This window comes from Strix aluco, chromosome 5, assembly GCF_031877795.1.
Source record: "Strix aluco isolate bStrAlu1 chromosome 5, bStrAlu1.hap1, whole genome shotgun sequence".
NCBI lineage: Eukaryota > Metazoa > Chordata > Aves > Strigiformes > Strigidae > Strix > Strix aluco.
In genome coordinates this window covers 15,242,714-15,268,182 of record NC_133935.1, presented here as the reverse complement: position 1 = coordinate 15,268,182, position 25,469 = coordinate 15,242,714, and the positions used below count along the sequence as shown (strand labels likewise).

General features: G+C 44.5%; 2 protein-coding genes across 6 annotated transcripts in view; both read right to left on the bottom strand.

Annotated features, from left to right (window-relative positions):
• BID (BH3 interacting domain death agonist) overlaps positions 1 to 8,877 on the bottom strand; it is a 32,439-nt gene extending 23,562 nt beyond the window's left edge. For all 3 annotated transcript variants that reach the window (XR_012623465.1, XM_074826085.1, XM_074826086.1), the window contains exon 1: positions 8,739 to 8,877. The gene's annotated coding sequence lies outside the window, so the exon portion shown is untranslated. The remainder of the gene's footprint in view (positions 1 to 8,738) is intronic.
• A 3,517-nt stretch (positions 8,878 to 12,394) lies between these two features.
• MICAL3 (microtubule associated monooxygenase, calponin and LIM domain containing 3) overlaps positions 12,395 to 25,469 on the bottom strand; it is a 166,194-nt gene continuing 153,119 nt past the window's right edge. For all 3 annotated transcript variants that reach the window (XM_074826059.1, XM_074826056.1, XM_074826058.1), the window contains 4 exons: positions 20,870 to 20,935; positions 18,480 to 18,579; positions 17,430 to 17,503; positions 12,395 to 17,344 (listed from right to left, as the gene is read on the bottom strand). In XM_074826059.1, the coding sequence (XP_074682160.1) occupies positions 17,160 to 17,344; positions 17,430 to 17,503; positions 18,480 to 18,579; positions 20,870 to 20,935 (425 nt within the window). In that variant the 3' untranslated portion in view covers positions 12,395 to 17,159. The remainder of the gene's footprint in view (positions 17,345 to 17,429; positions 17,504 to 18,479; positions 18,580 to 20,869; positions 20,936 to 25,469) is intronic.

Genomic DNA, 25,469 nt, shown 5'->3' with positions numbered 1-25,469 from the left:
TCACTGTCTTCCTGAAAACTTGCCACAGGCATAACTGCTTTACATAACCAGCCATTACTGGAAAGTGAGGAAGAGAAACATCACCACATACTTATGAAGTTCTTTATTTGAGGATATTCTAAGCTGTGCCAGACTGTTGTAACTTCAAGTCATGACAGTGTAAGCAAGTCCCAGATCATACAGCCCCAAGTTCCCAAAGGAATCCCTATCACCCCGCCACGCTCTATTTCTAGCCCATAAACCCAACAGAAACTAAACAGCCCAGCTACCCGAGCTTTCCCTCATATTTCTCTAGCTTTGGAAGAAGCCTGACTACTCCCACAGCAGCTTCACATGCACTTCAGACTTTGCAAGGCAAGAGAGAAACCAGCAGCAAAAGGGAAGATATCTTGTTGATCTGCAAAAGAGTACTGAGATTAATAAATAGGATGGTATCTTAACCACAGAAAACCTGTCCCCATCACTATTCAGCCGGCAAAGGACATGCCAGCCTGTAACAGGGCTTAGAAGGCCCCAAGATTTGGCTCATCTGAGACCCACCGTCCTGCCCTAAAGTAGAATTTGATTCTAGGCTTTGGAAAGAAAAGCAGCGTGGTGGGGGAACAGAGACATTGCAGATGGCAAGCCAGGTGAAGGATGGGCTGAACAAGCCCCTTCATGCATCTATGGATGCACATACATATTCTGTGAAACCAAAGTGATGGTTTGGTACTATCTGGCTAATACCAAAGCTATTGGCTTAGAGTCTCTCAGGTCTTTCCCCTCCATAGGGAACACAGCTTCCAAACTACGGGATGGGCATTTTCCGTGCATCTGCCTCCAAGGAAGGATAATACAACATCAATACCTTTATTTCAGAAGTGGCAAAACTGACAAGCCATGAGCAGAATACTTTGAGATGCCAACAGGTCTCTGGCCCAGCACAGGACAGACCCCATCCCCCAGTGACTTGTGATTTCTTTGCTAGACTCTTCAGAAAGACATGCTGCCTGTCAGGAACCACGAGGCTGCTTAAATCCACCCCTCCCTGCTACTCTCAAGCAGGACTGATTACTTGAGGCTGTCAGCTTTTGTTTCTCTTCCTTTCAGCATCAGATTGCCACTACCAATCCCTCCAGCAACGAAAAAAGAAAAGCAGTTTGTTCATAACACCTTTGATGAAAAAAACCATTGAAACATGCTCAGTAGTTCCTGCCCCTAACAGTTTCAGTGTATATTTATCTTCCAGTATTCAGTGGCACTGAAACTCTAAATGGAACACAAAGACCCAACACCAACGGATGCTTGTCCAACTATCTCCATAGCTGGGGCATTTTTACCTTTGCTTCTTTATGCTGCCTTAGTACATAGTGAACATCTCAGCCTAGACGCTAAGTACTCTCAGATGTGCATTTTGACTTAGAAATACATTACAGTTTGTTTAATGAAGCTTTATTTTCCTTTCTGAAAGAAAAACTTTATTAAAGGCAATTCTAAAAAGGTTTCAATCAGCCTTTTTGTTGGAGATTTATTTCAGCTCCCTGAGGTCTGCTGCTGTTTCACATTATTCTTCATGACATGAATTGCAGCAATCTTGTTATCAGGGCAGTACTTTGACTTCTTAGGCGGAAAAACACCCAACTTCCTCATCAACCTTTATTTTCATCTGGCTCAAAATGCTCTGTTGCCCAGCCCCGATGCAGCACATCAATGAGTAAGCAGGAACACTACCATATTACTAATTCTCTTTAAAAAAAAAAAAAGTAGGCAGAAACTTTTGATTACCACCATTTCTATACCAGATCAGTGATGGAGGCAGCAAAATGACATTGTTCAGTATTCTTCAGAAGCCAGCCTACAGATACAGCTGGGCTGAAACCGAGTCAGCAGAAACTGACTGCAGCTCAAACTGCCCCAAAGCTTGGAGCTGGGATTTGGATTCAGCTAACTAGAGCTGGACCCAAATGGAATTTGCACATCTCCATATTTTGGGCATGGCCACACCTAAAAGAAAGAGGTGAGATTTGGATCTTGGCTGCCACAGTGCAGGTGGTTTTTTGGATCTGGGACTGAGCGTACTTCTTCCGCTCTGATGTCGAGCAAAGTAATTCCAGTCAGGTAAGCCTGCCCTGCATTTTCATAACCTCCTCAAACATTAAGAAAATACTTTCCTAAGGACCTGTCAGGAGGAAGCGGGGCAAACCCCAATGAAAAGGCACTATCACCCTCACAAGACTGCTGGTCTTTACAGGGTTAGCTTTGTGTTCACAAGTCCAACTATATCAGCCCAGCAGCTGTAACAAAACCCTGCAGTAATGTCACAGGCCATATTCAAGCTATTCTTACTGTTTGCCTCTTCAAAGTGATTGGAAAACATGAAAGACTGAGGCATCACAGTTCCAGTCTTTTGACATTACAAAGGAAGGACAGAGGAGGGAACTCCTCAGTAATGTTGCTAAGTGGACTGAAACAAACTCCAGCCATCACTGGTGATATGTGACAGTGTCAAGGCAGAGAAATGCAAGATTTGCTTCCAGATTTAGAAGATGCCCCTGCCAGGGCATCAGCACTGCACACGTGCACTCTGACATGCCTTTACAGTCGAGCAGCAACAAAGTGCTCAGGCCCTGAAGCAGGGAGGACAGACTCTCTTATCACTTGGCAATAGTGCCTCTGACAGATGCAGGTGCTACTTGGACAGGGTCTGACAAGAACTGCTAACCAAAAGACCTCAGAAAGTGGGACTGGATACTGTCATGCCACCTAGAGGACAAGGAATATCCTCCTTATTTTAGTTTTATCACTTTACAACTGTTACATGTCAGCATAAGCACAGATCATCCAGCAGTCAGAAAAACAGGAATGCCATTTCATATTACAATTTAAATGCATTTCACACCTGATACCAACAGTAAAGAGGAATGTAAATATGTCTTTTCTTTGCCTGACTGGCAAGTTTGGTAAGCAAAGTAGGAAACTGATCAAAAAAAAATTAATCAAGAAGATGGCTGTATGGAAACAGGTGGCCACTAACAGTAGCACTCTCTCTGCTTTTGGTTACCTTCAGGCCATCTGACTAGGCAAGAATTCCTCTTCTAGACTCCTAAGTACCAGGAATACCTACACTGCTTTCTGAAAAAAACAGAAGCTATGAAGATGCTCACAATGTTAAAGTTTAAATACTGGATCAACATGGGTCATTTGAGAATACATGCCCAAGGAACAATAAGAAAACCTGATCAAAGCTCCCTGCTTAGTTAAAACAAGTATGCTGATGCAACAGCCAGGATGACACTCATGGAGCTACTAAGCAACAGCTCAGCACACAGGACAATTTACTTCCAAGAGGATTTTTACAGCTGGTACACCTCAATGATTTTAGTGAAGCCTGTTCACCTTATCGGACTCGAAATGTTCATTATGAAGAGACTTAAAGCATTTATGGAAGAAGGGGTACAAAGACAAATCTTCACAGCTGCATGCTTATCTGCTCTGAAAACATACAGAACCCTGTCTCAATATTTGACAGCTTCTCCAAAACATAAAAGTGAATTTTAAATGGGCTTCCTTCCTCCTAAGCATCAAGTGTACCATAGCTATAAATATCTCTTATGTTTACTTTTATGAAACAACCATATACCAGTACAGACAACCAAAGAGACCATCCCCAGAAAGAAAGCCTGACACTGGCCCTTTGATTACACTAACACACTGGTCCTTCGGAGAATTCTCTCTCATCGCGTTGCATTGCAACCTCCTACTCCCAACACAATAATTAAACTGATGAAAGCAGTGAAAAATCAAAATAATTTTGAAGGAATCCCTTAAGACAGGAGCCCAGACATCCTCAAGAACCTCAAACCAGGCAGCCAGAAGTGATGATATCTCAACCCAGCATTCATAGCCCCAATCAAAGCCTTTTGACAGCAGTGCCTCAAACACTGTAAGCATAAAGGAAAGCATCACCTCTTTTAAAGACCTTTAACACAACTATACACAGCTAAGAAAACACTCTCCTTCAAACAAACACAGCAGGAGCCGTTTGGAATCTGCTACTGAAGAACTGCAGAACAGTTGAGTTCAGGAACACGTTTCCTACTGCAGAGGCAAACCTATGCAAGATGCCCCAGGACGCTGCATCTATCTTCCACTCAACACTGCTCCAGGCTCTCCAGCTGTAGGTCTAAAAGCACGGTGAAAAAGTGTCAATTTTACTAGACAACACATGACTATGCATGAAATAATGCAAGCCATTTCACTTTCGGTTTTAGCTTAGGAGGAAACACAGATTAACGTTGAATCCCAGAAAGTGAATATAAAACCAAAATAAAGCAACTAGCTGACCCAAGTGCTTTTGTTTTGCATGGCTGTTAATCTAAAGGTGTAACAACAATTACAAACTACCAGGAGTTACACTGGCCAAGGAACATATTTTCTCCTTTACGAAGATGAAAGAAATAGTCCAATATCTCAGAGAGACCTGGGCATTGCCCATTCACCATAAACTGCAGCAAGAGCATACTAGGAACTGACCAAAGGTTGCAGCGTTTTATCAGGAAACACAACAGGTTCACAGACATTTAAACAAAAATTCAACATCCATGTGTGCAATCATTGCACACACAGTCTGGTTCCCCATCTCATACCTTCAGTGAAGCTGAATGAAACTCAGATTTTAAAGGAAAGTGGTGAGCAAAATCCTGGGGTAGGAGGAGTTTAAAGCCACAATGACACTGTCATCTCTTGTGAGAAACAGCAGCATTCTAAGGATGCATCGAGGTGTACAGCCCTTCCCTTGTGTTCACCAGCAAGGACAGTCAACCAAGGCCACCATGGCCAGGAATCACTCTGTCACCACTGTGCAGTGCCACGTCGGTGCAGAGATAGGAAAGCCAGCAGACTGGATCAAGAACAGAAGCTACTAGGTGCCCAAGGCAGTGCTAACAATGCTTTAAGCCATGGGGTTAGGACTGAAGGATTCTTAGAGCAGCTGTTGCAAAGAAAGGTGCAAAAGAGACATCAACACAGCACTATGCTCTACACTTGAGCAACTGCTTCAAAAATCCTGCAGGAAGCAATGCATGCCTTCTCATCCAGGTATAAGGAGGTGTCTTACACACACCACTGGCAGCTACAAAGTCCTGTTCACTTCCCAATATAGTTGAGGTAACAGCAGGATGTCAGGACATGGTAAACTACAGACATCTGGTACAAATCAAGGCAATCATAGAAGCTTCACAGATTGCTTTCAAACCTAAAGAATGAGATTGGACACTGTGTGACTCATAACATCTCTTTTTACATTTTACCCCTCCTTTCCCTATCCTCCTTCTCTGGTCTGGGTCAAAGAAAAAAAAAAAAAATCAGACTTGTAAAATCTCTGGGGAAGGGACCAACTATACACATTCTATAATCATTACTAATGAGTCTTATTTATAAGCTGAACTCAGACCCCTGCAACACCCTCCAACCCCAAAGTAAGCCATCCAAAACTAACAGGGGGTCAGACTTCAAGTAGGAGTTTCACACCTTTGGCCAAGCCATGAGTTCAACTCCCTAATTAGAAATATTTGCATGTACTTGGCTTTACACAGTACACAGATATGAAGATAATTCCAGCCGCAAAAACTTTGGAATCTGACATAGACAAAAAACCACACCATGCTAAGAGAAAACCAGAGGAAGGTGCTTTGCAAAGAAATACCAGATTTGCTGGTAAATTCTGCTCTCTTACGAATTGAGGAAATGCTAACTGGTGGAAATGAAACCTGCTCATCTGCACTCAAGTCCCTTCAGCAGAGAAAATCGTAGCCCAGGCTGATTCCCCGACCCCCACAGGAGCTGCTTTATCAAGGAGCCAACACCTCGGAGCTACTCCTCCACAGTTACACCAGTCTTTGCACCGAGCATATAAACCTGTTAATAGTTATTATGTCCCTACCTCCCCATTCGATGGGCCATTAAGGGAAGCTAACTTCTAAGCACCAGGACATCCCTCGAAGGTCTCCAAAGGTGGCAGTTGCTAGATTTATGTGCCTGCCTGCTTCCAGATTAAACATTTTCACTCTAATACAGAAAAAACTATCCGTTTGATCTATCAGCTCCTCAGACTCCTGCTGAGTGTGGATGACTCCTGTCATCCTGTTACACAGGAAAAACAATACACAGAAACAAGATGGCATGACTGACCCCAGGTGAGAGCACTCAGTGAATACACACACAAGCCTTCCCTAATTATGTATCACAGCTCCTACTGTTTCAGGAGCCAAGAGAAATAAAAAGCCACACTGAGCACCTTTACAAGGCCCTCACATTATCCAAAGGTGCAGCGGCCTGGTGTGGGGTACAGGCACACCAAGAGCTCCAGGTTTGCACAAGCAGCACTGGTGGAGCGTAGACATGGTTCTACTGACAGTAAGTAGTGAGAAACCGAGCTGTCCTCGTGGTCTCAGCTGTGCTAGCACCAGCTGCCCTGATCCAGTTTTAAGAAATTGGGAGGGTGGAAACTCAACAAAACCACCTAACCAAAAATCAGCCTTTTTTTTTCTTCCTAAATTCAGCAGACGTCACCAAATGCAAACAAGGAGTGTAAGCCAAAACGGAGCAGCCAAATAAGAATTTTCACACCAACCTTTCTTAGCACCGGACAGCCTATCCAGAAGACTTACAATCAGATGTTACACTCTGCATGTAAACAACAGAAGTTTTTTGCCTCAGCTGGTCCCTAAACCCTGACAGTCAGTTAGTTGTAATGACAGACAAGAGACCTAGAAAAGACAGGAAAATGGGAAGAGATAGGTTGCAGAAATTCAAGTGAATAACAACAGGCTAGAATGCTTCTTTTTATACAACACATTCCCCCCGCGTTTTCGTGTAACACCAGTGGCACAGAGATCACGAGGAGTAGGCGGGCAAAGCTCTACCCTAAAGAAGACCCTGAACAGCATTAAACTCGTTATCTAAGGAAGTTGCCAAGGAGAGTAAAAAAAAAAATGCACAAAAAAACCCCCCTTCCTTTTAATACCTTTTAAGATGTTATACTTCCACCAGTCAGGGGAAAACAGAGTTTCAGTCTGATTAGTGACAAAAAGTTACAACAGAACACCAGTCAGTCTTCCCCACAAGTGGACTTTTTGCAAAAGTCCTTTACCAAAAAAACCAAACACCTTAACAATAATTTCCTGTTGGGGAACCACCTTGCTCCTTCCTCCACTAACATTTTAACCAATTTGAAAACATAACAAAACAAGTATCCTACAACAAGATTTTTGGCCCAGATACCCCAAGAAAGATGAAGAGCTGCCAACGTCTCCTGAATAAACATGGACTTTCTGGACTAAGACTTCAGTGATTTAAACAACTCTGAGGCCCTGTACCTTATTTTTTTAGTTAAAGCTACAAAATATTGTGCTTTAAAAGAAGACAAGAATCCCTACCAAACCCACCAGTTTCAGAGCCACTGCCGCTCCAAGGCACAGAGACCGCCACCTGACCACAACGCATTAAAGAAACACCTTTCTAAGGAGCAGGGCCTGCTCCCTCGGTCCCTCTTCACTTGCCCCACTGCCCAGTCTCCTGCTCCAGCCTTCGGACAGACGCCCTGAATTGAACGTTGTCCTTGGGTCACAGGAACGTGAGTGCTGCTCACAGGAAACAAAAGAGGCGGCCAAGGTGGCCACAGACACCTACAGCTCTGTGGAAGGTAAGGAGACCGGAGAGAAGCACACGCTGAATTGACTCATCTGTATCAATCGCCAGGTTTTCCTACACATTATGGCGCTATTATTTTAAATCCTTTCTTGCCTTGCTTTCTTGCTGTAGCTGCCACTCCCACATCCCTGTTGCTGAAAAGCTGAGGCAAGCATGGGTCCCTCCGGAGTTGCTGCTACAGGATTAACTCCTTACTCTCCCCCTGCCCAGCAAATCTCCCTCGGCTGAAAACTCTCACCAGAGACCGAGATGTTGGACTTTACCGAGTAGGAGAAGGGAAAAGAGAGCTTTTTATGGCGTACGAGATACCACCTAAGCAGACAAGAAGACGGTTTGCAACACGAACAGAAAAAAGGGGGCAGAGAGCGACTTGGTTACAGCAGGGGAAGGCAGAAGACGGGACGGAGTAAAGAGCAGAGCGGAGACTCAATCACAACCCAGGCGGGAGCGGCGTGGATGGAAGAGCGGGACAGCCACAACGGAGCACACGGAGCAACCACCGAGACAGAGCTATTGGGAGAACAGGAAACACAGTAAAAGAAAAAAAAAAAACCAACCCAAGAACCGAACCGCTGAGGAGCAAGGTCGGATTCAGCGGGCAAAAAGAAACGGGGGAAGTGCAGGGGAGCAGAAGAGTTTCCAGCATCGATAAGAGAAAGCAGAACCCCCGCGCAGCCCTCGTCAGGGTCACTGACCGCTCACTTCGGCGAGCAGACTGGCGGGCTAAGAGAAGCGACCCGTAAGGCAGGCCCCGGGGCTCCGCCTGCCCCGCCGCCCCGGAGAGAGCCAGCGGGCCCGGACCGCCGCGGCAGGCCCGGCCCCCGCCCAGCTCCCCGCGTCTCGGGGAGCACCAGGGTGGGCCCAGACCGCCACGATGCTCCCTCCGCCGGCTTCCCGCCCTGTCCTCCCCCAACCAAGCCCGGGCGGGCTGGCAGGGGCGCTCGCAGCGCCGGGGTCCCTCCCTTCGCCCTTCCCGGAGCGCCGCGTCCCCGCCGAGGGGCAGCGCGGGCCGGGCCGTTCCCGCCACCGGGCGGGCGATACTCACTCACTCGGTCGGTCGGGAGCGGGCCTGGGCGGCGCGGCTCGTCGCGGCGGGCCGTGCGGCGCGGCACCTCCCCGCTTCCTTCTCCTGCCGGTATTTGAGCACCGGCAGGCCCCGCCCCGCGCCACCGGCGGGGCGGGCGGGAAAGCGCGGCACGAGGGGGCCTGCGGCCGGCGCGGGGCAGCGGCCCGCGCGGGGTGGGGCTGCGCGCCCGCGGCCCGCCCGGCCATGGCGGAGTGGCGCGCCAGGCGCAGGGCAAGGGCGGCGGCGGCTGCTCGCCCGGCGCTGCCTCAGAGCCAGCCGGGGGGCTGTGAAACCGACCCCGCCCCGCGGCCGGTGCCGGGGGTCTCCCCGAGCTCCCGCCGGAGGGAGATCGGCCTGGGGGCAGAACAGTCCCGGGCCTTTGGCCCCCGCTGCCGGCAGCATTGTTCGGGAGCTCGGGTGGGCTCCAACCTCGTGCCTCTTGGCCGACATCTCTTCATGGCCCACTTACATTCCCGCCAAATAAATTTAACATAGTTGTATTTAGTACAGGTTTCCTGTCATGCTCTTTCTACTTCCTAACGTGCCGAGTCACGGAACTGCTCTCAGCCTTTGTTTTGCTACACAGAGCATGCGAAGGGTGTTTAGACAGGAATGGGCTGATCATAGAGCGCTTCTTAAAGTTCCCGGGATTCCGCAAAATACACACAATTCTGATAAAGGTTTGAGTCATTGTGTTGGCTAGCGCATCAGGTGGCTTCATGCTGGGAATTACAGTAGGGGAAAAAAGGGACATGTAAGTATCTGCCAGCTTTTGTAAATTCCAAGGAACCGAAGAGAAGTTTCTTTTTTTTTTCAAACTGTTCAACTTGGGCTTGGAAAGTCAGCAGTGCTAGCCCCAAGTAGGCAAAACACGTACTCTCTCTTCCTTCTGCCCAAAGTGTCTATATTTCTGTTGAGAAATCTGCATTTTTTGGTCTTGATATCTGAGTAATATAGTTTATATATTTGTATAGAAAATTTTAATAATAAAAAAAAAGATGTGATCTTTTGTTTACAGGAAACCACATGATTCCTGTGTCTGAGACATTCAGAAAAGCACCACATACTGAGCAAGTTTGGAAATACTCATTTATCCACTCCTTGCTGTCCACAGGCATTTACACTGTTGCAAAGATGCCAAGGGAAAATGGTGCTTTTTCCAGAGCTTGGCTCGGACAGGGTTTTTTCCTTTCCTTTAGTGCTGTGCAAGAGGATGCAGGCTGAGGCAACTCTTCATCGCTTCCCTCAAGTAATATCTCTAAAATGAAGCAGAAGGCCCCCTCCCTCCCTCTGGCTCTCTGGATGACGCCAGCTGTGATGCAGTTGAGCAGCCACCTGCCATCACTGTTGCTCTCACCCATTACCACCTCTAGGATCCTTTTCTCTGGTAACAGCTCAGTCACTGAAGATGCACTCGGGCCCTGCTTGAATTCTTAAAGGGAATCACCTCCAAGAATGCTTTTCCTGGAGAGATGTGTGGCCAGGTAGCATCCTTGTAGGATTAGGCTTGCATTCTATAGGCAGGCCTTAAAATGCAATTGCTAATGCAGGCACCTGTCACAGCACTCATGGCGAGGACTTTTCAAAAACTGTTAAACATGAGGGAAGCCAGAATAGCAGGTTCTTCACCTGCTCTTTGCTCTTTGTGTTAGGCATGACTTCCCCCTAGTAATTTTCCTGATAAGTTACATTCATTGTCTTTATCCTGGCTGAGTAGCAGTGTAACACAATGTATACCTTCTGCTGCCAAAGAGAGGCTCTGCCTGTTAATGAACCCATTGACATCCTTCTTCCCATGCTCCTCCACCTCCTGCCAAGGGCACGTTCACACTCCCACCTTGGTAATCGCTGTGCTATTTATTCCTCACCTCTGCACTGAGCCCAAAGAGCCAGGGAGGGGTCACGCCTCTGCGCCCAGGGAAGCAGTGTAGGGTGGGTGAGGCAGCTTCGAGGGCATGAAAGACCACGTGCGGAACAGGCTGGAGGCTCCTGAAGGCTACTTTTGTTATCAGTGGAAACTGAAAACAACAGCTGCCACCATGCTGGGCTGCTGAGGCAGTATTTCTTAGTTAGAGGGCCTTTTTCTGGTGTTACGTCTTAGGCACACAGGGCTAATCCCGGCAAGAAGTGTGACCCTGCCTGCTCATCTCAGACAGCTCTCCATCCAGGGCTGGCATAGCTCTTTGCCAAAGCAAGCAGCACAGGAAGGTCCTCCTAGGAGACTGGTTGTTCCGTCTTACAGTTTATAAAACAACAGAACCTCTGGGTCCCTAACTGAGATGGGGGCTAACAAGCTTGCAGTGTAATTAAAAAGCTGTGATGAAGCATCGCAAGGCTAGTCTCCTAAGCTATGGATGGGAGTCAGCCTCCTGTGTCCTGGAGTCCAGTGGTCACTTTCCATATACTAATTTCTGTTTTGGCATCAAGGGAGAAATCCTTGCAGAGTGGCTTTTTGACACCAGAGAGATCCCTCCTGGGTAACCACAGCTTTCTCCCACTACTACTTGAAAGCAAGAGACCAAAAGGACAAGACAACCTGTAGGGCTTGAAACACCCCCAAAGAACTGCCAACCTACTGAGCTGCACAAATGAAGGAGAGCGCTGTGTCACTCCCCCCACCTGCAGTCCAGGCCACCATACCCAGCATCCAGGCTGGCCGCTGTGCAAGAGGAAATCCGAGGCCCCTCATCCCCTCTACTGCCATAACAAGTCTGCTTTAATCCAACCACTTTACAAACACCAGGGTTTATCCTTTGTTTTGAAAATGGCTGGGTGGGCAGGAAAATTAGACTCATGGTTTGGGATTTCCCCACCTGGGATTTCCCACAACATCCTGTGTGTTTTCTGCCTGTTGTAAAAAAAATGCACAAGGTCTTATGATTTCTCTCAGTCTACTTAATGACAGCAGTGCTGCTGACTGGATGTCATTCCTCCGGGCTTCAAGCTCCTGACGTTTACTGGCCCAGCACCCACCACTTAGGCTGAACACGTGCCCTTTTCAAACAGGAGATACCCAGACAAGATGTCTTTTCTTGACATATGAGCTGGTGAGGTTGAACGTCTGAATCCTTCCCGTCTGTTCAAAGGGCACAGCTCCAGAGCTGCACATGGCTTAGCTAACCTTCCTGAGCTGGCACAGCACAGGTAAGACACAGGCATGGAGTGGTGGAGGCTTAAAACAACACAGAAAGTCAGCACGGAGGCACTGATGTCATTCACTCCTTATTTCACTGAATGCTGCTATACCAGCATCAGATGTTCATGTTAGTACTGCAGGCTAAGGAAGTGAGCTGCAGCTACAGAAATTAAATCCTAGTTCCTACAATTCAATTTACATTACCTTCACACCTTCTTGGCTATTTATTGTAATTTCTTTCCACAGAGAATCTGAAGAAACAATGTAAAAGGTGGAGAAAGGAGGACCATGTATTGGGGCTGTATCAAGATTGATTTGTCTGTATCTCAGGTAATTCAGATGGATTCCAAACGTTCCAGCAAAAGAGAAATTGAAGTCAGGCCCTTTAACACCTAGGTTTTTATCTCACCTCAGGATCACCTTCCCTCAGCTACTGGCTTCCTCTTTAATCATCAACAGTGCGAGTGATCTCAAGGGAAATAAATGGTTACTCCACCAACAAAAAGAAAAAATAATGAATGACTTTATTTTTTTTTTTTTTTTAGTTCAGTTGGCCATCTGAGGTGCTAAAATCTCAACACCAACGAAGCAAGTGTGCATAAAAACAAACAATAAAACACAACCAAACAGAAGAAAACAGGCTGGAACAGAGTTGGTTTTTTTACAGGTAGGGTATACGCTTTTCCATTAACACTCCATACATGCCAATCATAAAGGCCTTGAACAATCTGAATATCAGAGTTCACTTTCGTACAAAAGGGAAGATGCCAAAGCAGATCCCTTCACCTGGATTACACTTCACACACACACGCATGCACGCACAGATACAGAGTATTTAAATTACTGCAATGCCATCAGAACATGGCATCCTCCCCTTCACATCTGCTTTCAAGTGACATCCTCATCTGCCCAACTACCCTGCCTATAGCAGTACTCTGAGCAATCCAAAAGCAGGAACTTTTGGAAAGCTTCTAATCTCTGTTATTTTGCAACAGTTGAGAGCCAGCGATCTCTTTCTCTGTGAACTATATACAGGCTGGTTTTTAGTATGCTTTAGAGTTCTCTTTATTGCAGACAGTGATGACTGAAATTCCCATAAAGCCATATTGTGGCTTTTCAGTCTGTACACAGGAGATTTTACAATGCAACACCTTTCTCATCCACTGGTGTCTGGTGTAAACACTTAACTGAAAACTCATTTTAAAAGAATGTTAACCAAACCAGGTGTAGCTGTGAACATTTTAGGAACAGCTGCTAAGAAAACGGAACTGCCGGCTGCTCTAGATCATGCAGTCTAGACCACTTATAATACTTCATAATGTTCAGGATTAGGATGTATAAAAATATTAAAAACCACCAGAGTGCACACAAATGTGGTCACTAGCTCTATGCAAGCACTGTGTTCTAAGAGAGGCCTAGGCATTGCACAAAACTCAGATTCTTGACCGTGGGGGTAACCCAAGGATCCACTGGTGTCTTTACATACAAACAAATATTTACATAAAATGCAGAGATGGATAGAGAGGAGGACAGACTTTCAAAACTTGCGGTTTGCTCTAAAATATGTTCAGCAACACAGTTTGTAACATGCCCTAGTGAGACCATGGGGTATTGGTTAACTGAAAGAAGGAATATGTCTGGAAGTTGGAGCTGAAAGGTCTTCTCACCTCCCCACACATTAGTTCTTTGAAGCTCAGGATTTTACAGCCATTTGTGAGTTTTAACGAAAACATGGTTAAAAGGAACAGAAAAGGTTTTTTTAAAAAATTGTACTGTGAAAACAGCAGATTAGTTGTTTTGGCAGTCCTTACTCCCCCATGCCCATTTGCCTCCCGGGTGTTTCCAGGAGGTGGCATCCCCCTCCCTTCCCTGCAGGGTACTGAAGTGCTTGCCCCATCCTCAGTGTGCCCATTTCAAAACGAACACAGGTTAGGTTCCAGGCTCGGGTCTCCTCCTACCTACTGCAGGGAGGAAGCAGCCAGCCCCGGGTATAGACTGCGTGACATGGGGCCGGATGCCCCTGCGTGCCCACTCCTCAGAAGCTGAGGGCCTTTTTGCTCCCCCTCATATGTGAAATGGACACACGTCACTGAATGCACATGGCTGAGTCATGTGCTGCTGCCCACCTGGGCAGCACAAAGAGCTAGAACATCCTACTTGGATTCTGATACAAATAAGGGATCTTGTGGTCACAAGAGCCTTCTTCAGCTTTAAAAATATAAAATTTGAATTAAAAATATTCAGATAGTAAAAAAACCCAGTATCTGATATGCAAGTCATATTCTTAAAGTGCAACTGAACAGCAAATACAAGTTGTGCCTTTTACAACCATTTTGATATAAAAAGGCCTTTTAACATTCCCTTTCGTGTATTTTTAATTAATTTGTGTGTGCGATGTTAGCTCTTCATTTTCATTCTCACTGCTGGAGGCCTTCAGCTGAACGTAAAGAGTTCAGGTTTAGAATATGCAGTTCTCCCCTGCACCCTCAAGTGAAATCACTCTTTGGCATTGCAAAGATCTGGCCAGCATCCTGCAGCATGAAAGGGAAAAGCAGTAATCTGGTATTTTTTCTTCAGGATTTCTTTCTGTTCTACAGCTCACATGCAGTGATCTTTTGTGAAAAGTTAGATGTGGTCCATATACCTAGTGCATTTTAAAATGGACTGAGGCCAACGCTCTGCACAAGACAGTTTACAATAAACTATGCATCTAGCACCTCTCTTTCCTCCTTTCTTTCCAGCTTCCACTGGCCTCTCGAATGCAGACTATGTAAACTACTGTTGCCAGTTTGACTTGTGCAGCTGGCCCCTGCACTGGCAAATGGGGGGAATTGTGTTGTTGGACACCCTGTTGGTAAGCCAACACTCCGTGATGCTGGTATAGCAGGTACCACTTGCTACCATGTGCAGTTATGAAGTAGCACTGCAGTTGTCTGTCTGCTTGGTTTCATGAGCATCTGGATTTAATTTGTAATGCCTTAGCAGAAAACACTAGGGGGACAAAGGGGGAACACTCGAGGCAGGAAAGACATGTTTCCACAGTTAACAACCAGCACCACTCAGAGTCTCTGGGGACAGTCCTACTCATTCTTCCTCAGCTTGAGGTATGCTCCTGAGTCAGAGGTGAATTCGTAGACCCTGGCTTACAGCAGACCTCTTTGAAGGAGGTAGAGAGCCAACAGCAAGAAACCATGCTAACTTCCGTCCTGGAGCAAAAGATTAAAGGATGTTCAGCCCTGCTTGGGTGCCTTGCACCAACAGCGTAAATTCAAGCTGAAAGAGTCAGTACGCTGTATGAATATGCTTGAGAATGAGACACTTTCTCAAAGACATTGGGGAGCAGGCTTAGTACTTCCTTAACAAGAAAAGAAGATAGTCAGCATCCCAAGACGGGAAAACCTCTTAACACACCACGTTAAGGATGGGATGCATACCCAATGCACAGTGCTGCTTTAGCTCTGCGGGACAAGTTAAGGACGTCGTGTGCTCAGGGAATCTGTCAAACAGTGAATGGTACTGAATTGCTCAGTGCATGTCTGCTCACTGGTTAACCTTTGATTACAATGAATACTCTCCTGGCTGAAAAGCAGCAGCTTTGCTAGCTGAGCCAAAAGGAGCTTCTTCCAACAGATGCAGCAGGAAATGTGCTATTTTTGTTTTCATGGAAGTCCCTCTAGCTGTTATCTCAGGAGTGTGAGGGCTGCCTCTTTCAGAGAGAAAGAGACATATACATATGGGATATTTCTACCTCACAGTTTTGGCTTTCTTGTTATAAGAATGCAAAATTTAAATAAATTATAGGTTTATTAGTCCAACAGAGGGAATCTGGTATGCTGAAGAAAAGTATGCTAGGAACACAAATAGATTCTTACAACTCCATGAGCGCGCAGGATTTTGTCATGAAGGAAAACTCCTAGGGCAGGATGCATCTGTGGGTACATAGAGGCTGCCCTTGCTGTGAAGCAGGGACCAATCCGCAGTAGTGTCTTTCTCTAACGAGTTAAAACGCTCCCTCCACAATCAAATATGTGTAACAACCAAATTAATAAGAACACTAATAAATAGCCACAGGTAACAACGTCCAGTAATTTAGAAGTGGAAGTTGTAGGATGCAGCAGGCACACACACCCATCACTCGTCCATTTTTTCCTAAAAGATACAAAAATGAATCTTCTTTCAAGTATTAAAAAAATAAGTTAATTGACATAAAAGGGTCAAAGTGACTGAGGGCCCAGGCAGGTCTTAAGCTTCGTTTCCAATGTGCAAAAACAAAATACAGAGGAAAAAAATAAAAACACTGAAAAGTCTTAATGGTGGTTCAGTCACTTAAGGGCCTCTCCCTTTTAGGGGCCTAACAGCCAGGGAATGCTGCCTGGTAACACCCCTGCCCCAGCACACACTTACCACTGTCCCACAGTCAGTATTTTCCAGTGTCAAAACAGTCACAACAAAAACAGAACAAAGAAGCCCACCAGCCTCTGAGCTGTGGCCATGAAGACTAAGGCCAGCAGTAGCTGTCTCTCCAGTGTGTAGCAAAGCAGAAGAGCATCTTCCCTCTCTCCTCCCTTTTTTTTCCCCACAACATGATGATGACTTAGGAGGGTATGATAGGGAGAGAGTCTTCTGATGCCCAAATTCCTCTAAAAAACCAGGAGGCAGAGTTCCATCACACATACTAGTAGTATCTTCTCTGTCTCATATTTCTTTATATCCATGCATAATGATCAACTGCAGGTTTCTTTGGTGGGGAGGAAGACTAAAGCAAAGAAGGTGTTGCCCTGGGCTTCTGGAGCTCTCCTGGACAGCTGACTCCACCATACAGGCTGCTACAGGCTGCTGTGGTTTTCCAAAGAGGGTTACCACTTCCCTCCCTTTTATTAGAACTGGTGTAGTTAAAATGGGAAAGGAATGGACTGCCATAAATCCAGTTCAGTTAAGGGTACCTCTTCCCTTAACCTCCTTCCCCACACATGGATTATTCCTCTCCCTCCTACCACACACATAAAAATATGGTCCATTGAACAGGACCTCAAGGAGACTCCACAGTCTCAACTCATTATCTTCAACTCGGCTTGCAGACATGTAAAACTTAAGCTTCTGGAACCAACACACTTATCAAAAGGCTTCTGAGTGCTTCAAACCAAATCCCTGCATGCTGTCGGACCATTCGGAGGTTTCCCCTTCAACATCTTCCTATCCATGTAATTCTGGCGAATTCAGGGTAGGCCAACTGGACAACACAGACCAGCAGAGGTAAATGTGTTAAGCTCAGGACCAGTTCAAGCTAAAACCTTTGGAAAGCATGACTGCCTCCAGGTCCTTGTCTTCTTCTTTTTCTCGAAGCCGTTGCTCCTCAAGGAGAGCCACAAGAGAATCTCTCTGCTCCACTACTTCTAGCATCTCGTTCAGGATCCTCTTCTCCTCTGAGAGTTCCTCATCTGTCTTCAGATGATCTACAGAAATACAAAAACTATCAGCATACACAAGGCTAGAGAAATACGCACCTACAATCTATGAAATGTTCCCCTTTGCTCTCACCTTCTACTGCCATCCTCTCCCGGAGTTCCTGCTGTAATCGACTCTGCCTGTCTTCCAGTTCTAGCTCCCGAGCGCTGAAAGGGAAACATCAGGAATCCAAGTTCTGGGTGTATTAAAATATTCCATACATTGCTTCATATCTGCTCCCCCTCTAGATATCTCTATTAATTTTACCAATATGTTTTGGACCATCTCTTAAATCACCCAAGACACATATTTTTAAAAGATTTAAATGTACTTTCAGCATCTCAGGTTCTTTACTTTCAGCTAGGAAGTACAATACAGAAAGTTGAGCAGATTATGGGTAGGATTAAATCTAAAACAGTGTGAAGGAACAAACAAATCTGCAATCACTGCAAAATTATACTTTACCTTAATGTATCTCCTGCCACTTCCCACTCTATCAACTAAAGACATGTCAGGCCATTGCCTTTTCAGATTTCAATGCAGACAACGCCTTGGAGCTTTTCTGACACAGGCACTAAGACAATCAGCTTCCACACTGCCTGGGTCAGCTGACATACCCAGGAACGAATTTCAGTGAATTTGCATCATGGGGACTGAGAAAGCTCGCAATTTCATTAACAGGAAAAAAGCCTTATCATCTGAGCCCAAATGAGAGGCACTGGGGTCCCACTAGAGGCAGAGGGCCACATGGCAAAGGTGACTGAATTAAACACTTTTGGCTACACTTAAAAGTGGACTCTACCAAAACCAGGAGGAGTCACACATTATTTCTGCATAGGTCAAAACCACCTGTGTGAACAAGACGTGTTTTGTCCAAGAACAGCTTGGGAAGGGCTCACAGCTTTAAACACACATCCGTACTTCTGCACATGCACAAGAAGTTGGAACTTTTGTTCCTTATTGGTATTATTACTTCTTCTACCACTTCTCTGAAACGTACTTGGATTCATATCTCAGCCAAGAACCATCCTAGGAGACTGCTGACTTCCCAGCATTATAGGGAAGACAGTACTGACAGATCTCCCAATACTATCCCCCTTCCAATACATAATCCCCCTTTTGAAGCTTTGCACATTCACTCACAATATCATCAGTTCAGACTCGTAGCGAACCAAGGCATTCTTCTCCTGCACCAGCTTGAACCACTCCTGCATCAGCTTGGGATCATCCTTCTTACCCATGCCTGCCAAAAAAGAAACCTGGTAAGTTTCCAGGTAACACCCTGCAATCCTTACAAGCCCAAACTGCAAAAACAACAATGGGGCAAAATGTGCAAAGAAAGCCGAGCAAGATGCTGCCAGAGCACTCCCAAGCCGGGTCCATTCAGTTTGCCTAGAGCACACAGAAGAGTGGAAGTCACCTCCAAAAGGATTCTCTTCTCTTTGGAGCCTGATTTTTTTTTTTTTTTTTTTTACTTTCTGATTTTCTTGTGATGGCTTGTTTCTTCCTCACTCTTAATGCAGACAGCCCAGATTTCTGTATTTCACTTTTCCTTTCATTAGAAGAGCTTTATAGATCCTCATGCCAGTTACTTAAACGTATACTCATCAGAAACGGATTCAATTGACACTCCATGTGTTTTTCCTTTATTTTCTTCAATTGTGTTTCCTCAACCTTTTCTTTTACTGACCAAAAGTAACATCTTGTCTTTTTTTCAATATCTAAACAAATCTTTTCTGACTGCTCCTCCTAGCCACATATATCTATCCACCTTGAAGATCCTCTCTGCACAGTGAACACAAACTACTTCTACTGTATTGCGCATCAGCACTGGAAAGAAAAAGAATCCCCAGACACATTTGCTAATATCAAAGCAGAATAAAAATACCTTGGGCCCTGGCCACCACATACAGAACTCTCAGTTGGTATTTAATTTATTTTAAAACCAACTCCTAAACTTACTCAGTAGTCCACTGATGAATCTCCTATCTGTCAGGAGTTACGTGGATTAAATTGCGGAATGCTGTTCCCAGAGCCTTTGGTTGATATTCCTCAAATGCAAGGGAAGCTCCTCCTAGCAATCTCCTGGTCTGGGCCACTGATTCCACACTGAACTACCAGCAGATGAATGCTGTCACCATTGAGGACAGTAGCAATGCGCCTGCCTGCATGGAATTATTCTTGGGTTGCTGCACCCCATCAGTTGGCACTGCATGTAACCTAGGCAACCTAAAGTAACTAACATCACTGTCTATGTTTGTTATTATGGATAAATACTATCTACGACAAGAGTAAAAAACTCTTAAGAGTCATTTTGATGCTAAAAAAAAATAATCAAGCAGCAAGCTTACTATGCAAATTCTGGGAAACACTTCACAAACACCACATGAATGGCTATCTAATTCAGACCTGTGCCCTGCCTCCATCCTTAGAAGCTCAGAGAAGTGCTGTGCTGGAGCTAAACAAAGGAAAGCCTACAACTCCTCTTAAGCTGCAGCTTAGGCTGAGAATACCTGCCTTTGAAAAATTGTAATAGCAGACCCTTGGGGAATACCAGACCCACTTGTACCGCCCTAAGAGCCTCCAGCTCTGCAGACTTTATACCAGTGTGTTGCTCAGTTCCAAGCATTCCTTTCTGAGCATCTCTGCACAATATGCCCATGTGGCGACAGGAGAGGGAGACTGTACATGCAGATGTCCAGTGCTGTGGCGCCATGAAAACACTGGGAAGTCTCCCCATCCTTTCCAATGCCAGGATGCATAGAAAACAAATGCCTCTAAGAAAAAGCCAAAAACACAACGCTACAGACCTATGAAATACATAAGTACTTTTGAACAGCCAACGAGCAGAGGAATAATGGGAGGACTGGAGAGGGAGCACTGACAACTGATGTGAGGGAGCACCATGGAAAGCAGAGTAAGTGGTTAGCAAAATTACACCATGAACACACAAAAACAACCCCTTCCCCCATGCCTTGGCAATGGAAACTCTACAGCAAACTCCATTTAGGACAGTTAAAGAATGCACGCAGCAAGACAGATGAGGGAAAACTGGTCTAGCTTAAGGTTTGCCAGTTTTTAAAGTTCAAGGATGTTTTTGCAAACCAGTCCTTATAAAGACACAGTATTCCTTTAATCCATATATAACTAATTAAAAGGCCATATTTAAGGAAGCAAATTGTCTTCTCTTACCCCACCTTCCAAATATCTTTCAGGAGGAATAGAGAAAATGAAGCCATCAAATGAAAACAGAAACTTTGGAGTGTAACGTTACTGCTCCCACCGCTGCTGCCCAATGTCCCTCCCAGTTGCTATACCTTCCCTGGCACAGCTGGGACTAACAAAAGGGATACTGTACCTTTTATAACTTGCCACAGGCTCAGAGAAGCTGGTTACCAGGTTGCTACTGAGAAGGTTGGTTTGGGGACACAGGAAAAAAAAGGGTTGGGGCCTTGTGGTCACTAGCTGACTAGTGCTGCTATGGCAACCCAGCTGTGGTCAAGGAGAACAGGGAGCGTGTGAGGTTACGTTACCTTCATGGGCACAGCAAGGGCAGAAGGAGAGAGGTCTACGACGTGGTGTCCCGGCATTGGGCTCAACTTCAATAGGACCAAACGAGGAAGAGGAAGAGGCAGGAGAGGAAGAGGAAGTTGGAAGTGGAACGGAAGAGGAGGAAAGGGGTGAAATAAAAGACAAGCAAAGGACAAAAAGCATAAGAGTGAGAAAGAAAGGAAACACAAGAAGAAAAGAAAAGAAAAAATACAAGAAATGGAGAAGCAGAAACAAGGGATACAGTCTACAGATGAATAATGTCCCTAATAAGCACAGATAACAGGTAAGAGGTAGACTGAGGTACTGGTGAACTCTTACTGAGCTGTACAAATACCAGACAGGAGGTTATTGTTACTTTTTCCTAACGTACATTTTTCAATCACATGGTCTTTAATCGAAAGGTTTGTGAACAAGATGTCAGGACAAGCAGAGATGAATATTTAACTCCTGCTGATAAATGTCAAATTTCAAGCAGGGTTACAAAAAGTCTCGCCTGCATGCATAAGACACCAGCTGTAAGCAGCCACCCTACCTTAAAGCTTTATCAGGACCATGCTCTTACCACCATGGCAGCATCCACTGATGGTAAAAGTGTCCTTTTTAATGGAAAATAATTTATTCAGACAGGGAACATCACAGGGAGAATCTGATTAATGTGGAACCAGCCTGCCAGGATCTGCTGTGTCAAGTATGGTGAGTACACATGTACTCACTGGACTGTTGTGCTTAAGAGGGGAAAAGGCTTTTACATGGATAAAAAAGCAATTCACATTAGGGTCTGCAGGGGCAATGACCAACTGAGGGCTTTATAGAGTTAAAATGGTAAATTTAAAGCTCTCCCTTGACATTCTCATTTCACAAAGCATTTTAAAGCTTACAAGGCCTGTTAGCATTGTTGACTTACTGAATCTTTTTCATTGTTTCTGTTACCCAGTGAAGGTCAAACATGTCTCATCTCTAAAACGGTTCAGCTTTTTTAACACTGAGAGTTTGCTTTTCAGCTGTACTTAACATTACAGAGATAAACAGTAGGAAATAACCAACATCACTAATAGTTACAGGAGACATCTGCACAGGGAAGGTGATGAGCCCGAACCATCAGAGCTAGCAGAATGGAACACTTACTGCTCTCAATGCACAACCGCATTTATAAAGAGGAGACACTTCTGTGCTGGGAAAAGGCATAAATTCTACAATAATATGGTAAGAATAATGCTTATTTTGGAGAAGTCAGTAGAGTTTCATATACGTGTGAAACCTTTACAGAACTAGACTGCCGGTGAACTGGGAAGGCTTTAGAAGGGACCATCACAGAACTAGACCAGCACACAGAGGACACACTGGAGCAAGAGGGAGAGCACATCAGCTTCAAAGCCTGTGACTGAGCAGCACGGCCTTCTCAGACAGGAAGAAACCTCTGTACTGGGAGCAGGAAGGGGCAACATTAGAAGAGGTGCCACAGTTGGCCATATGACAGTCACAGATAAAGCACTGTATCAACCATTAGTTGACAGTACCAGAACCTTAATTCTAGTTCAGAATTTTCCAACTTCTGCATTTAAAATGAAAAAATACTAGGGCTTTTTTTTTTTTTTTCCTATGATTGCCATTTCACAGATTAGGTTACAAAAGGAAAAACAAAAAAGAAAAACCCCAAACCACAAAGGCACTTGAAGAATAAGTTTCCACACAAAGCAGAGCATTTAGTGCATGGTACCTATTATATTTTTTATTTCACATCCTATCTTATTCAGCATGAATTCTTCTATATAAGCTTTAATACTCTAACTTGGTCTAACCACTATTTTGGGGGAGATCAGGAGATGGACATTTAACCATATGACAAAATGCACTTCCATTTTTCAGGGTTTGAGATTTCATTCCAAATTGTGGGACAGGTGTGGGAGAGGGGATGTTGGTAACTCAAACACAGCTATATTTATAAATTTCAAACCCTGACCATATAGACTGGTGAAGAACTCCCAATTTGCCATATTTGATCTGGAAATAAATACCTGGTATGTGAAAATGCCATTCATCTCATTTTGACATGGCCACAGGTTACTAACTTTTGTCATCAGTGAGCAAATAGTCTGATACTAGGAGAAGACTCCAGTAAAAAGTCACAGAACTTACATAGCAGAAGACTGTAATACAGAGCTCACTCCCTGCAATTATATCTTCTTCCTTTGTTCTTAGTTGTCCTATTTTTTAACAGAAATATTATCCTCCCACTCTTGTCTAAAGAAAATTTGTCCTTGAATCAAATTACAAAGTCCATGGTATCTATAATAGTCCTGCTACTGCAAATGTTAATATAGATTTTAAATATATTTTAAAAAACTTCTCTAAGGTGATAGTCATAAAAACTTCCTCTCCACCCTTGCTAATAAAGAGTATTGACACATGTGGTACAGACTCTAAGCAGACTGAAATAGGAACTTTCTAATTTTAAGAGAAAAACTATTTTATCGTATTTTCTGAAATAGAGAAAGATTTTTCACTGACAGTAACCAATCTTCAAGTGTATTCCATGTCACATATTTAACTATTCCTTCAGATGAACTCTTTCAAGAAAAGGCCTCTTCACTGTTTCAGAAACAGAGAACCAGGTTAAAAAACGATCACTTGATAAATGGAAAAAGCATTCCCTCAGCCAGCTGATAATTTTAGACAGTGAATGTATCATCAGGTTAATTTTTAAAAAAATACAACTTCACAGCAAGAGCTCTCACTGTGTATATTTATGTTGAAAGACAATCCTGGGAAAAGACTGAACTCCTTGTCCAGTACTATCAAAATGGATAACTATACAACACCCTGGTTTACAATATGGTTTTAAAAACTCTCTCACCTTCCTTGCCCTTATCACTTGTTCAACTACATTATGGAAATCCTTACATGTCTCCTTATTGCTTCCAAAGTCATTATTAATACTACAGCAAATATTATTATTATTATATTATTGTTTAGAGAAGAGAAATCACCACCTCATGGTCTCATTAACTTAAAAACATGGTCATCATCCCTGCAAGACAATTTTCCCAGCCACGGAGTCAGGGCCTAATGGGAAAAACACTCTTCCCAAGCAAATTTAAAAAAAATAAACAACCCCCTTTCTGTTTAAGTCTCCTCCACCACCAAAACACCCAGGTCAGGTCTGGGGAGACACAGCTCTTCATCCACAGCATGAAAAAGAGTGCTGCTGGCAGCAGCAAAACAAGCTACCCACTGCCCTGCTGAAGCAGTTTGTTTTTAAGGAACTGAAGGGCAAGAGAAGAACCATTTCTGTGACCATTCACTTCTTGGGTTCCCTCTGTGCTGTTAGCAGGAGTCTGAGGCGTGACTGTAGCTTCTGGACAGAAAATTATCACTTTTCTTTTTTTTCCCCAGAAAAGCAAAGCTGCCAACAGAATGTGTTAATCACAAGTTGTTCCTTTTCAATGCCACAGGTCAAATTTTCTGAATGCGTGTGAAGCCTACAAAGCAGAGGTCAGCAGTCCAAGCTGCTGGCAAGCAGAGGCATTCAGAAGGGCACACAGGGTGACTGGTATGGAGGCAGGAGCTGCAGCTCATTGAGGTGCCCCAGCTCTTCAGCGCCACATTGAACATCTTGGAGAGGTGGAAAGCTCTGCCTTGCAGATTAGTCACATCCCATCAATAAAGTGACTAGAATTATCTTGCCTCTGTGAAAAGAAGCCTTCCCAGATCTTTCTGGAAAATCTTTCATGCAGCCATGACAAGAAAGACCTTGTTTGCCACAGTACTCTTGAGAGATTGCAGACTTTGCTACAGGATGGAAAACAAGAGCCAGGCCAAGAATAAATACCATAGCTCCAAAGCCTCTTCCAAAACAAGGAACAGAAATTGTATAGCCACCATGGAAATACACCTTCCTTTTCACTGTACATTGTTCTTTGTTACACAAGCTACACTGGACTGTTTTCTTCTTTTGTCCTTTTCATTTACCTGTTGTTTAAAGAGCAATACTTCAGACTGGTTTTGTCCTTTTCTGCTATAGCTACATAACACTTCTTCATAATCTGAAGCACAGTAGTAAAAATGATCAATCAGGATGAAGAAAGCACAGCAGAAAGTTTGGGGTGTCAGACACCATTATCCCCAAAATACAGCTCACATTGATCTCCTTCGTTATTTGCCCATGCCCTGTGGTATGAGAGTTGTGATGATTTACGAGAACCGGTGAGCTACTGCAAAGCAAAATGACTTGAACAGATATACCAGATACCAAATGAGATCACATCCTTTGCAAACTTTGCATCCAAAGACTCTGATTTCTGTATTACTGACTAACCAGGGCAGTTTGGAAATCAGTAACACTGGGCAGGAAATCCAGCTCTGAGGCTAATCTCGGCTCTCATGCACCATTATGCTGGCACTCTCTAAGAGCATGATACTACAGAAATTCTTATTCTACTAACAACTTCCATCATCCATTTAGCAGACAAACTAAGAACTCTAATTTTAACTTGGTGCTTAAAATAAGGATCAGTCCAAGTGAGACAAACTGTGCACAGGTCACAGGAAACATCCTCTTTCCCACCTTTTAAAAATCAGTTA